Source organism: Thunnus thynnus, chromosome 12 (genome assembly GCF_963924715.1).
Source record: "Thunnus thynnus chromosome 12, fThuThy2.1, whole genome shotgun sequence".
NCBI lineage: Eukaryota > Metazoa > Chordata > Actinopteri > Scombriformes > Scombridae > Thunnus > Thunnus thynnus.
Window position 1 is genome coordinate 6,428,493 of NC_089528.1, and position 13,638 is coordinate 6,442,130.

At 39.4% G+C, this 13,638-nt stretch overlaps 1 protein-coding gene across 5 annotated transcripts in view; it reads right to left on the reverse strand.

Moving 5' to 3' along the window:
- The window catches only part of ctnnd2b (catenin (cadherin-associated protein), delta 2b), a 177,663-nt gene that overhangs the window by 57,509 nt on the left and 106,516 nt on the right, over positions 1 to 13,638 (reverse strand). Inside the window, exons 9-12 of one of the 5 annotated variants that reach the window (XM_067604991.1) lie at positions 12,494 to 12,738; positions 10,432 to 10,563; positions 6,471 to 6,714; positions 3,548 to 3,604 (exon numbers count right to left, since the gene is read on the reverse strand). In XM_067604991.1, coding sequence (XP_067461092.1) covers positions 3,548 to 3,604; positions 6,471 to 6,714; positions 10,432 to 10,563; positions 12,494 to 12,738 — 678 coding nt within the window. Of the gene's footprint in view, positions 1 to 3,547; positions 3,605 to 6,470; positions 6,784 to 10,431; positions 10,564 to 12,487; positions 12,739 to 13,638 lie in introns of all 5 variants that reach the window. The other 4 variants (XM_067604988.1, XM_067604986.1, XM_067604989.1 and 1 more) reach the window with 4 other exon arrangements.

A 13,638-nucleotide genomic window follows, 5' to 3' on the forward strand; every position in this document is an offset into this window, starting at 1 on the left:
TCCGATCGAAAACACTCAAGTGGACAACGTGAACAACCCACTGAACAACCTTAGCAACTAATTTCTATAACAGTGTTACTTTTATTCTCAAAAAAATGAAGGATTTCATCCTTCATTTTTTTTCAGTGGCCATCATCATAAAGTATTTTATGTAAGCTAATGAGCTAAACAGCTAATTTTGAAGACATAAAGTGTCGCACATCACATGCATATTCACTGCATTCACTGTGTCATACTTTTTATTTATTATTTTATATTTTTTTTATTTAGTTTTTACTGCTTCACAACCTATGCACACTGTGCCATTTTAATAAAGACATGAGCACCAATACTAGCACTTTTAAGAAACTATAGTCAAGACTCTCTCTTTCTAGCAACTTCGTTAACGTGGATGGGGCACATACAGTATATACAGACTGCCTTTCAGTCTGCAGGCATTTTAGAGTGAATATCAAAGATAAATTGACATTTTTATAGCACAGCAGCTGCTATGGACAGTTGTATGAGCTACTGTTTAGTAACTGATCTCAAAATAAAGGTATTGATTATTGCTAGCTGGCATCTGAAGTTATAATGTTCAAAATACTGTCAGAATACTGTCACAATTTCATACACGCAAATATAATATGATACTACATAGCCAATCAACATGCATAACAATCAGCGCTATCTTGAATGAGAGTGAGTCTGAATGTGAGTCTGTAAGTGACCCCACCTTGGTCTCAATGTAGGAAGGTGGTTAGAGTGAGAACGGGAACAGAATGAGTATTTGGGAAAGGGAGGGGAACAAGATAGAGAGTGAGGCGCAGAGAAAATTACAGAAAGAAAGAGAGAGGTGTGTGTATGTTTGTGTTATCCAGACAGTGTGTGCGTGTGTGTGTGTGTGTGTGTGTGAGAGAGGGTGCCACGGCATGGCTGACTGACTGGCCCACTGAGGCTGGAGGAGATGAACGAAAGGTCAGGAGAAGTCAGGCAGAGCTGAGAAACACACACATACACGTACACACACCACACACACACACACACACACACACACAAATACAGAGTCCATTGCAACCCCATGACTGAATATGGATCAGAGATTCTCACTGTGCTTATGAGCATGAAATAAAATGAGGCACTTTTATGATCGGGTCAAATCCTGTCTAGCACAAATCTTTCTTCGTGTTAGCGGGAAGGTTTCCATAAATTACCGGCGGCCTGAAGGAGGAAACGCGTTGGAGTACAAAAGAGCCTGTCTCCACAGCAACGTGCCTTGATTTGCCAGAATGTGCCAGTGTGAAGCTTGGCAAATGAGCTAAATGATATTTGTTTGAGGCTTTTACAGGATAAGGGTATCATTAGTGAGCCAGATGCAGACAGTGGCAATGACCTCACATCTCTTCAGTTATCTTCTATTTACTGTGCTAATGCAGACAGCATTGGTGCAAAAAATGATTTTTATACATTTTATTTTTTCATGTCCTCATAGAGACTAATCCTCTTTTCATCAGAAAAATGTGTTACCTTAACTGTTATTTTAGGTCTCTTTGTAGAGGATTCGGCAAGCCCTATGTTAATATCAAAAAACTATGCAGAAAAATATTTGCTGATGACCTTTTTTCCAAGAAAATAACAAGACTAAAACTAAATAAAAAAAACAGTAATAACAAAAACTATGGACAAAATATAATGCAGTGTAATTACTCAACGACCTGCATGCATCTGGAAAATCACACAGTATCCACCGCTAGCTAAATCTCTTCTTCTTGACCTGTAGCACTAATAAGCAGCATCTTGCATTCAGTAATGTTAGCTAACGTTACGTTAATAAGCTAGTTTTTGCTCACATTAGTAAAGATTTATGGATTAAATGCATCCACATTCCTACTAAAAATTAGACAAGAGGCAGCAACAAAGCATTAATAAAAAGTTTAAGCTAACGTAACATACCATCAACAGCCTTTAATCATATCAGCATGTAACCAGGCCAAAGTGACATATGCAGGTATGTTTACGTGTTGTTGAATGTGCTGCAGCTGAGCTGCTAATTAGCTATCTAGCCTGCTAACTGATGTGAATGTTTGTTTGATGGCTTGTTCACTTTAGCAGGAAAGTTAATGCGAGTTGTTGTTCATTGTCTGTGGCTCTTGTGTTGTGTAGCCGTATGCTATCAGGCTCAGTGTGACCGTCTGCTGATAGAATGCCACGTTATTGCTTTATTCAAGATTCGATTTTCTGTATGGAAATAAGGACTCCAACTACATAGACCAATAACGGAACAGTATTTTATCGAATTAATGCAAACTATGGGACCCCTCATGGAATGAAGAATTTAAATGATAAAATTTTCCCTTTTGGTTTCAGATTTTTTTCCTCAAAGGAGAACACAGGAAAAGTGATCCCCTTGATGTTCATTTAAGGAACAGTTAAGTGAACAGTGTTTTAGTGAGCAGCTGAGGGAATCCAGCTCCTGAATTATCAGCTGCTCTGCTGTGTAGCCGAGAGCACAGGTACCTGCAATACTGCCAAGTGTGGGAGAACGACAGTGAGTGACAACTGGATTTACTGAAGAGAGTGATTCGGGCTATATCCCTTATTACTGCAGGGCAGAGTGACATTGACACACTGGGTGTGAACCTTTACAGTCTGGTATAAACAGGTAAATAGTGGCTTTTCCACTAACCTGCGATAGAGGAGAACAACACCTCATGGCAATTGTACACGACAAAGATGGTGACAGCTTTAGCCGCAGAACACATAAAAAATTTAAAACCCACAACAAAAACATGACTAAAACTTTACTTAAGAAAAACTAAACAAAAATGTATTTACTTTCAGTTGACTAAAATTAACTATAAATTAAATAACTAAAATGTGATTAAAACTAATATGCATTTTAGTCAGCTAAGACTAAAGCTAAATCACAACCAGGTGCCAAAATGAACACTGGGCAAGCCACATGAATACAACCATCACAAAGCATGTTCAGAAATCACCAGGACAGACAGACAATGGAGACAAACGACTGAATAAATCAACAGATAGATAAATGGATGGAGGGATGGGTGGATCGATGGAAAGCCCAAGGAGAGAATGATGAATATTTACATTCTAAAAAACAGAGGCTCTGGAGAGCCATATTGCTGCAAATTGCAAATAAGCAATTAGTTACCTAAATTTGTTATATATCTTAAAACTGGTTGGATTATTTTACTTTTTTTAAGATCACAACATATTTCTGATCATTTTAAGGCCACAGAGGAAGTCATTCTGATGTTATGCCATGTCGTATTTAAATGCCAAGAACTTTAAAAAGCCAGTACTCTCATCTAGTCTCCAATTCAGAATCTCTTTACAGCCTTTATAAAGGCGATCCCTGTTTGATACAGCACTATGCATAAATGGGTGACAATACAAATGTGAAATGTACACTGTCATGCTACCATTAACATTAACACTGTCTGATATCATTGTTGTGTAGTGAAGATGGAAAGATTCAGTGAATGAGACAAAGGTAAGATAGATAGACAGAATGTATATATGTATAAATAAATAGTTGGATTACTTTGTCATTCTTTGCTCGGCTTGATTTTGATTCCACACAAGGAATTCGGGGTCGTACCTATCGAGGGGGGACAGGCAGAGAGAAACAAGAGAGAGGTATATGTTGGCTGTCTGGCAACAAATTATATTCAATAAATGTCAGAATAGTGATGATTAGTATAAATAGAAATCAATATCTAGCATCTAGACTCGTCTTTCTCTCTCAACATTTGGTTATCAGGCAATGGTGGAGGAGGTGGGCAGGGTGGAGGACATGCACTTAGAGTGGGTGGTGGGGAGATGGTGGATATGTCAGGTAAAGAGAGGGTCTTTGGATAATAAAAACTAGTTAACGCCTTTGTTTCTTGCATATTCACACATCAAACTGGACGTCTTGTTCACGGTTGCTGCAGAGTGGAGACTTTAGGTCAAAAATCCAGATCCAAAAACCCAAGGTTTACTTGACAATTCACAAGGTTGTGACCTTTGTATAGTACAGACCTTGTTTCAACGTTCTTAATTAAACTAAGGTATTTTATAATATACTGTATATATGAAGAACACAATTCTCTCTACTGTGTCATCTCACTTTAAAGGAATACACCCAGTTTTTATGAGGTTGGTCTTTAAATCAATTTAGCTGTTGAATGATGTCATAGATGACAACGTCTCCCATGTGTAATGTCATCTACTTTCATTCTGATGTAAGTAACTAGCGTTATCTCTGCAAAGCAGGACTCATAGCAAAGCTAAATGGTGAGTAAATAACATGGTATGCTAAGCCTGTTATGTGTAGATTGAGATTTAGGTTAAATTTAGATATTGCTCCATATATATCTGTGTATATTGTTCCCTACTTTCGCTGTTACAACCCTGAACTGAGATCGTAGCAAATGATGAATACACGGTTGCTCACCTGAAATAGTTTTAATAGTGCAGGTTTTATTTCTGTAAATCATTTATTTGCTTCATTTTTAGAATGTGTGAATCTAATGAGCTTATGAAGATATCGAAATATGCTCACAAATGTATAGATTATGGATATATTATGCCTAAGAAAAGCATGGAGGAATAACCTATTTGGGGCGATTGTAATATCATTTAACAGCTGTGATGCCCAATGGGACAATCTCCCTAAAGCTGGGTGTGTTTGTTTAAAGGACAGAAGGCTGGCTATATTCTGTATTTTTCTTATTGTCAACAAAACCCATGAAAAGACCAAAACCAAGGTCCAAGGTGAGCTACATTGTTGCATTGGGTGATATGTTCCTTCATTATCTTGAACACAAGCAGTGTTTGGTTTTTTGCATAATCCCACATAAATGGTCCTTGTGCCATAAATACTCATTTATTAATCCACAGCTGAACGTAGTCCCCTACAAATGCATTATTTCCTCATGTTTGGGTAACGTTCTCTAAAAAGAAGAGTGTTGGGAAATTGCTGAGCCTTTTATGAAAATGAAACTATAGCACATAGAAATGATTTGCAACAGACGAGGCAGGGAAGTCTGAATGTATTGAGAGACGGACTAACATGTTGTAGGTTTTGGTCTTTTCATTGGATTTATTATCAATAAGAAATCTACAGAATAACACCATTGTTATCCTCCCACATCGTCTTTTTGCTTCAGGTCAGCAGCGGTGCAGCAAGTTTGTGGATACAGAACGTCCCCGTATCATTTCAATCTGGCGGGACCCTCCCTTTAACGCAGTGTGGGAGCGACAGCAGGCTATTCAGATAGCACTGTCTCAATCAGACTGACCTTGACTGTGCATGTTGTGAAGGTAAAGCATAATGCCATGCATCGCAAGTCAGTCCTTGAAATGTAGCAGTGCAGATGTACAGTATGGATGCTGGAAGCTACACAACAATGATGCTGGAGCTTAAGAGTGAACAAACAGACAATGTGAGCGCAATGTGCAGGACAGCACAGAGAAATAAACACTTGGACAATGGGTGGAGGAAAGAGCAATGGCAACAACAACTTATGCTAAAGACAAAGAAAGATATTTTTGTGTTTCCAAATGTTACCGTATAATAAGGAATTTCAGCACAAAGTGACTTCCTCATTAACAATATTAAATTTGTGCAAAAAAAAGATATATCTCCTGTCTTGCACCTGAGCTGAAATGTCACAAAGAGAGACAATTCAGCTTTAATTAGGCTGCTTCTATCTTTGACAGCTAGTCTGTGCAGTCATTACTCAGAAAGCAGAGGCTAAGACAGAAAACTCCAACAAATGGAATAGCATTTCCAACTGGATTTATAACTAGGACAAAATAATGATAAAACAGCTATTACGCTGTCTCTGTATGTGTCTCTCTCTTTCTCTTTTGTCTGTTACTATCTCTCTCTCCCTCATTCTCACGCAGCCATACCCGTACACAGAGCTCTCCTGCTCAGACTTCATGCACTTTCCACATTAACTGTGTCTACCTACTGCACAGAATGTGACTGATTGTGACTGACAGAGAGGCACTCCATTCCTAACAGCGATAGCAAACTTTTAAATTGGACCAAGAGGTGTGCGCAGGCATTCATACAACTGTGTGAACAAGCCCCAACACCAGGCGAACTAGAGAGGACAGTGAAAGATGTGGCATGATGTGTGCCTCATACTAAAGCCCAGATTCAACCAGCCTTTTACTGCACTGGACTGTCAAATCCTGACAGTCAGTTATCTGTTAAATACAGTCAAATATCTGTTGTGGTGAATTATTCTCATGTCACCATGTCACACTTCCAACTTTGGCACTCTTTTGTGGCTTGCATTTAACTCTTTTTCACAGAAAAAGCTTAATGTTCTCCAGGTTCTTGATCTTGATATATGTTTAATTTGGTGAATCTGGCCCTCAGTAAGTTCAGTGAGAGTGGAAAGGGAGCAGAAAAAAGGGCTTCATCAACAAGCCAGAGCTGATTCTAAGTAAAAATTCCTTTTCCTCACCTTGGGTCCTTCTGGATGCTGTCCACAGATGGAGACCGGCCCAGGGCTGCCTCAGGAGGGAGGGCGGGGCCTGACTTGCTGTAAGGCGACTCGGTGGACGGGCAGAACTGCAGAGTGCGGTACGGGTTGGCGTAGTCAGCCGCCCCGCCTCCTGTGGCAAAGCTGCCTCTCTGAAAGGTGGCGGTGGCGCTCTGGCTTCCCGTTCGCTGCAAGGGGATTGGGTCGACACCGGGGGAAGGCGGGGCTAAAGCGGGAAGAGGAGCGTAGGGACAGAGCAGATAGTTGAGGACCTCTTGGTACAATTGGTTCACAACTGATGTAGTCGAAGAAGGACAGGGAGCAGGGAAGGAAGAAATCACATGAGTGCCAACAAAAGGATACACAAATACACACACACACACACACACAATGAGATAGAAGCAACAACACCAGCACAGATGGAAGAAAGAGCACAGAAGAAAATAAGTGCAAAGGGAAGAAGCAAAAAATAAAAGAAAGAAAAGATATGAAATAAAACACTTATATGCAAATAAATACAGTACTGTATATCAAACTGCAGTGACAACTTACTACAGGTGCAGTAACTTCAGGTGAAAAGGTGAATGTACCAAATTGGCTTATTTTTCATTTGAATTAAAAAAAAAATCACAAAAAACCCATAAGAAAACAAACAGACAGGATGAGTCAAATCAAACAGACATGCTCCATTAAACAAAAAGGAAAAACAAACTTTATGGTCACATATAAAAATTTGCAGGCACTGGTGACAGTTGATAAATGTCCTCTAATGCAGTTTGCATGTCAGCATTTTCCCTCATGTGGCTGTCAAGGCTGAACAAATTCCAGCCTAAAAATACATCAAGTCCACATTTTCTTAACACTGCTAGCTTTAATATCGGTATGTATGTGCAGGTGTGGAGACAGGACTTCATCTGTGACAAAAAACACAAAGTAATGTCGAGTAACAACTGACATAGGAAGCTGGTCATCATTAATTTCTGTTCTGTATCATTACTTACTTGCCAGTATCAGACACTCACTGCTAGTTTGTGATATGTGAAAACAAACTTTACAACATTGTGAAGTGAAACATCACACTGTTAGGTACTGTTACTTTAAATAACACTGCCCAGTAAATATATATTTTTAATATGTATTTTCAGTCTATCATCATGTCCAATTTCCCTGTTTTGAGGTGGACATGAAAACTATCTTAGAAAATGAGTCACAGTGATGAGACAATGAGTCCAGATGTCACTGCAGTGTATATATATAGACTTTTTTTTCATCTCAATTTATATTCTGTTGTTGCATCTTGCCAAACACATTTGCACTTAATTACAAATATTAATGCCACAACTAACTGCCACACAATTAACCTGGGGCTATTGGGGCCAACAGGGCGGCTGCTCCCTGTGCCTGGTTGATAATCCAGCCTTGCTGAACAGATAACATAACACCGTCACCGCAGCCGGTGAATCTCCTTTGTCAGGCTCAAACAGAGAGAGGAATTGTCTTCTTGTTAAACAGCAGTTCAGGAACCATTTGGGCATGATAGTCAACACGGGCACACCGGCTCGCTCTAAGGGAGGTAAGGTAGGTCACTCTGTGTGTGTATGTGTAACTAGATAACTGCAGGGACCTTGGCAAGGCCTGAGGAAATTGAACTGTGACGTGAAGTCGGGTGTAAAGTTGTCTGCTTGTTTCCAACTCATCTTGAAACTATTTGAAATGACCTTGACACATGGCCAGGTTTCAACAGTTACTTTGAGTTGCACAGAAAAAAGAGCTGTTGTTCTGTCCAGTAAAAACATGAGGCTTCACTTTACCTTCAGACAAACTAATGTGGCAGTTATTAATTGTAAGATTTCATCTGTGAGACCAACATTTATCTTCCAAAAGGAATTATATCATATATCAAAATGCTGCAGAGGCATTAGAGCCAGAGGTAAATCACCAAAGAGCTGCACAGATCTGTTCATCAGATCATGTTCTCCCGGGATGATGACAGATGTTGACGGGCTGATCATCTCAGGAATCGGGCTGCTAGCGGCTGAGATGACCAGCTGGTCTCACCGTCCAGTGGCCCCTCACCGAGCAAATTTCCAAATAGGCGTTATTTGGATAAACTGACCACATATTGGGAATCTAAATTATTACTTTTTCGCCTGAAAAAATATTAAAACTTAATAAAGTGACATTAATAGTCCTACAGCGAAAATTACAACAGCTTTTAGCCTGGCTCAAAATCTCCAGCATCGCCGCCAGTTGGTGTGAAATGCGTTCTGGGATACTTGGCTGTCCCTTCGACTAACCAGTGGTGTAACTTCATCACTCAGTGACTCATTCTGTCAGTCAGTCAGGGACAGACATTCTGTTGCTGTCCAGTCAAAAATACTGTGACAGGCTGTGCTGCATGTTTGTTGCTGCTGGTTATCTTGATGCATCAAACCTATCAGCGTGTAGGGAGAGCCAGGGTGAATACCCCAAATATTTTTATTATTATAGTGAATCTCTCTATGTAGGAATAAAACCTTGTGGATGAAAGTATGAATTTTCTCTCACAGCAATATTCATCATTCAGGCGACCAAACCGGCGGCAAAGCGTCAACAACATTTTAGGACACGGTTGATTTGCTTTGATTTCAAAGCACCCGTGCTAACACCCATGGGATTAATTGAGATTAATTTTCAGCCTTGAAACTAATTAGTTAACAGACTGTGACTGAGAGACAAATTGCCATTGAGACCCCAGTTGGATTTGCCTACCTGATCTGGTAAATAGCGCTACATGATCAGATGCAACAAGGAAATCTCTTCTGTGCGGCAGCCACTCATATAACACCACGGCATTAAAAACAGACTTACCCTCTGAGTTGGACCATACTGTGTCACTTCCTGTTCTACAGTATTTCTGTGATCCGTCACTTTATTCAGGCTATCATATGATGTCTTCTACTCACTGATTTTTAAATTTAGATGCTTCATTGGGTGATTTACAGCACACTGAAGCTATTTATAGTTATGGACTATTTCAAGCGTTTTTCATATTAGTGCTCACAGTCTCACTCTACTCTACTCCAAGTGTTATCACAGGTCTTTCTGCCGTTCCTTACTTCTCCCCGTTACTCACTTCCCCAAAGTGTTGACTAATGGTTTTTTTAAAGCTAAAATCCTTAAGATGCTATTCATGGTCAATATCTTTTCAGCAATAGCCATTCTGTAATTCCCTCTCTTTAAGTTAGTATTCATTGTTAGTGGCAGAGTCCGCCATTCCCACACTGGACTGAAATTGCCTTCACTCGCACAAAGGATTCACAGTGTTTGTCGAGAAGAGCGCCAACCACAATCATTCACCCAAAATGGTTCTACAAAACAACAGTCATTTTCTGCATTTTTTGTCAGCAGATAAGTTTAAATTTTTGCAAGAGAGTAATTGAACAGGAGGGAGCAACCACAGTGAGCTATCAAGATGAAGAACAAGGTGCGTTGTCAGAAAGTGGTACCTCTTCATCTAAGTGATTGTTCCCAAACCGTTTTGTTTGCTCCTTGTGAACTCCCAAATTGTTAAGAACTCTAGCCTTTATTGTTCACTCCTTGTGCCCATCCCATTCCTCTTCTACAACCCCTCAACCTCTTTTCTCATTTTCTTCCACCTTTCTCTTGTATATCATCTAACATTTACCTAAATATAGTTATCAGTTTAAAACAGTTACAAAGCTACCACCATGCCACTGTATCATTTGGAAAAAATTTGCACACCTCTTATATGTTACTGTCTATCAAATGTTTGCTTTCTCCTCAGACTCACTCACAGCTTCCTCTCTTTTCTATTCCCCTTGTCTTCTGGGATTCAGTTTTACAGACTGTGTTTGTAGATATCGCCTCAACACCTTGAACAAATAACCCTCCATTTCATGTCTTTATTTTCCTCAGCCCCCATGCCCTCGTCTCTGCTTACCTTGTCCTCTAAGGTTGGGTTTGGTATAGACTCTGTCTTCGTAGATGGGGTCGATGTGGTGTTCAGGAGACTGCAGAGGTCGCAGCTCAGAGCCCAAGTGACTGTGCTGGCTGCTGTAGGAGCCTCTGGAGCCTGGAACACACAAGGGAAACGGAGGTTAGATTTACAGACGAGAGGATGGATAACAATTTTCTCTGAAGATGTGAAGGTGATTACAAAATGAGAGAAATATGAAAAATACAAATTAGAGGACAATCAAATTTAGACCAGTTAAGTCAGTCCTCTGAATTATTTCTTATAATACATTTATACTTTCATGTTTTGCTCTCTTTGAACTTGAAAATGTGATGAGTAAAGCCATCATCTTCAAATTGTATTGGATAGTGGTGGAAAGTAATGTACAAAAAAAGTACATTTACTCAAGTACTTGTACTGTATTTCCATTTCATGCTTACTCAATAGGGGCAATATTGCACGTTTTACTCCACAGCACTTACCTACAGTATAGTTAATAGCTGCCTTTCAGATTATGATTCACTGACCTTAAACTTATAAAATACAATTCCCTGTTAAAGACTAAACCAGAAGTTACATATTTTTGGCTTATTAGACCCTACAAAAAACTGTCAATTTACAGCCCCTCATCACTTTTCAGATATCTTTGAGTTGTTTGCACTTCCACCAAAGAGACAAAGACAGAAATATCCTCTTTAATATTCTCAGAGTTTAAATAACTGTTTGAGGTACAAAGATATAAAACTATCCAGTATTTCACAAAAAAGAAAAGATCCAAAACTGAAGTGCAACAACGAATGCAGATTTGTGTAGCAGAACTTAATTTTTCCATTCCATTTATCAATTCATGACCCCCCATATTTATGATGTGAACCTTAGGAGAGGTCTGGACAGACCCTTAGGTTGGGAAACACTGGATTAAAAATAACTTGCTGTATATAAAGTGGTTAAAATGAGCTCCAACCAGCTACAATTGCTGGGCATTGGGCAGTGAATGAGTAACTTTTGATACTTGAAGTAAATCTTGCTGATAATATTTCTGTACTGAAGTAGGATTGTGAATGCAGGACTTTTACTTGTAATGGAGTATTTTTACATTAATGTATTGCACTTTTAGGATCTGAATAACATGCTTCCTCTGTCACTGGTATGGACTGTTTTTACCTTGCTCACTTGCCATGAACACAAAAAGAGCCATTTAATCAGTAGCTGAAAGGAACAGTTCACCTCTAAACTAGACAGGAGTCATTATCCACAGTATCTATCCCCTGGGAAATAGTTGCTGTCTGTCATTTTTTTAAGTCACAGTTAACATGAGCACATTTTAGTTCAAATAAATAAAAGTTAAATGCCAAAAATGAGATATCCTCTTTTGAATAGCCCAAAACAAAGCCCAACTCTGGAATTAAAATAAAAAGTCCTCTGTAGAGGCAATGAATCTCATTCAGGAATTCATTTGAAATCTAACGAATTTTAGATAAAACCTCAAGCCAATTTAATCAAATATTTGGTAAAATGTGTTTTCTTTCGTATCCATATGCACATGCTGATGAATACCAATTACACACAAATTGGGAAATTGGGTTCATGTAACCCTAACTATCATGAACTAACATAATGGAACTGCCTCAGAAATGCCATATTAGGCCCTGAAGAAAAACCCATAATTCACAATCTCTCACACCAAATGGTACCACAAGACTGAAAAGTAAGAACGTCGATTACACAGAAACGTAGGATAAAGTGTGTCCTGATGGAAAAAAATATCTACTAAATGCAGAATTAAAAAAACTGAAGAAATTAAGTAACATCTGCACAATTCTAATGCTATTTTTTGGCATGTGTGTGATTTTAGTTGGAGCTAAAAGAGAAGATTTTGATGAAAATGACTTAAAAGGAATGTCTAAATTTCAAATACATTTAAAGTGGGTACTCAGGTGATGGTTTTTATTCCCTAAAATGTATAAATGGCATGATGACATTTCACACATCCACACATGTACATGACAGGTACACAAAGTAATAATAAAAGTGTCTTGACCTCTACCTGCCAGGCTACCAGGCCTTTGCAGGGTTGCGTTGGCGTACAGCTCGTGGGAAATCTTGTAGCTGTCTGCTCCGATGTGATGCAGCATGCGCTTGGTGGGCGACAGGGTGGCGTAGCTGCCCACCACCGAGCTGAGCTGGTGGATGGGTGACGAGGTGTGGTTTCCCCCCGGGGAGGCTGCCATGGGGAGAGGGGAGGAGGATCCAGCGGCACCTGATGCTACCATATTGATAGGCGATGAAGTGCTGCAGGAGGAGTAAGTGGAAATGTAAGTATTTTTGTCACACTATGGCCCCATTTGCAACAGGTATTAACATGTGATCTGTATCTGGATGCAAATTCTGGGTATTGACATCCAATCCATTTACACCTGGTATTCATAAGTTTTCTCGTTATCTTGATTCTGCTCATATTGTGATCGTATATCTGATCTCAATATGCAAAAAAATGCCAGCAGAGAGGCGAAGTCGTACATGAACAGAAGATTTATTCCTTTTCTGCGGCAGTAAACTGAAAACATGGGCCCGCCGATAATTGTGCCATATTCAGAGCTTAAATCACTTTTTGAGAATGAAAACTTTCTAGTTACTGCTACTACTACTAGCTTTTGTCTGGTTTGCTTAAGCTAGCAGGAAGAAGCGGCGTCAGGTGATTCAAGACTCCATGGCTGCACAATTCCATCAAATGGAAATATTCTAGACATCTAGATGATAGTGATGATTGCACATTATTTAAACACAAAAACACAAAATTCAGCCTGACATATTATGTATCTCTGGAAACTTTGGGATTTCATACAGAATTTAAAATAAAGTTCTGTCGGTTTGAATGATATTTGGCAGTACAGCATGAGTTTGCAATGACCACACCACCAACAGTCTGCTGCTCAATTAGGGGTTGAACACTATGACTTTGTCATTGTCAAAATTGTGCTTCAAGAGATTTATTAGAGGTGAAGACTTATCAGTCCGTAGCACTGAACCTTCCCAAGTTTGAAGACCATTAGGTACAGTGCCTTCAATTGTCTGCTTGGGGAAAACTAAAGGCACACAAGGAGCAGAAAAGAATATTGTGAAAGTGTCTTGGCTTTAACAGTTCAAACAAATTACACTGTAGTCAGGCAAACTACTACTGTTTCGGCATTT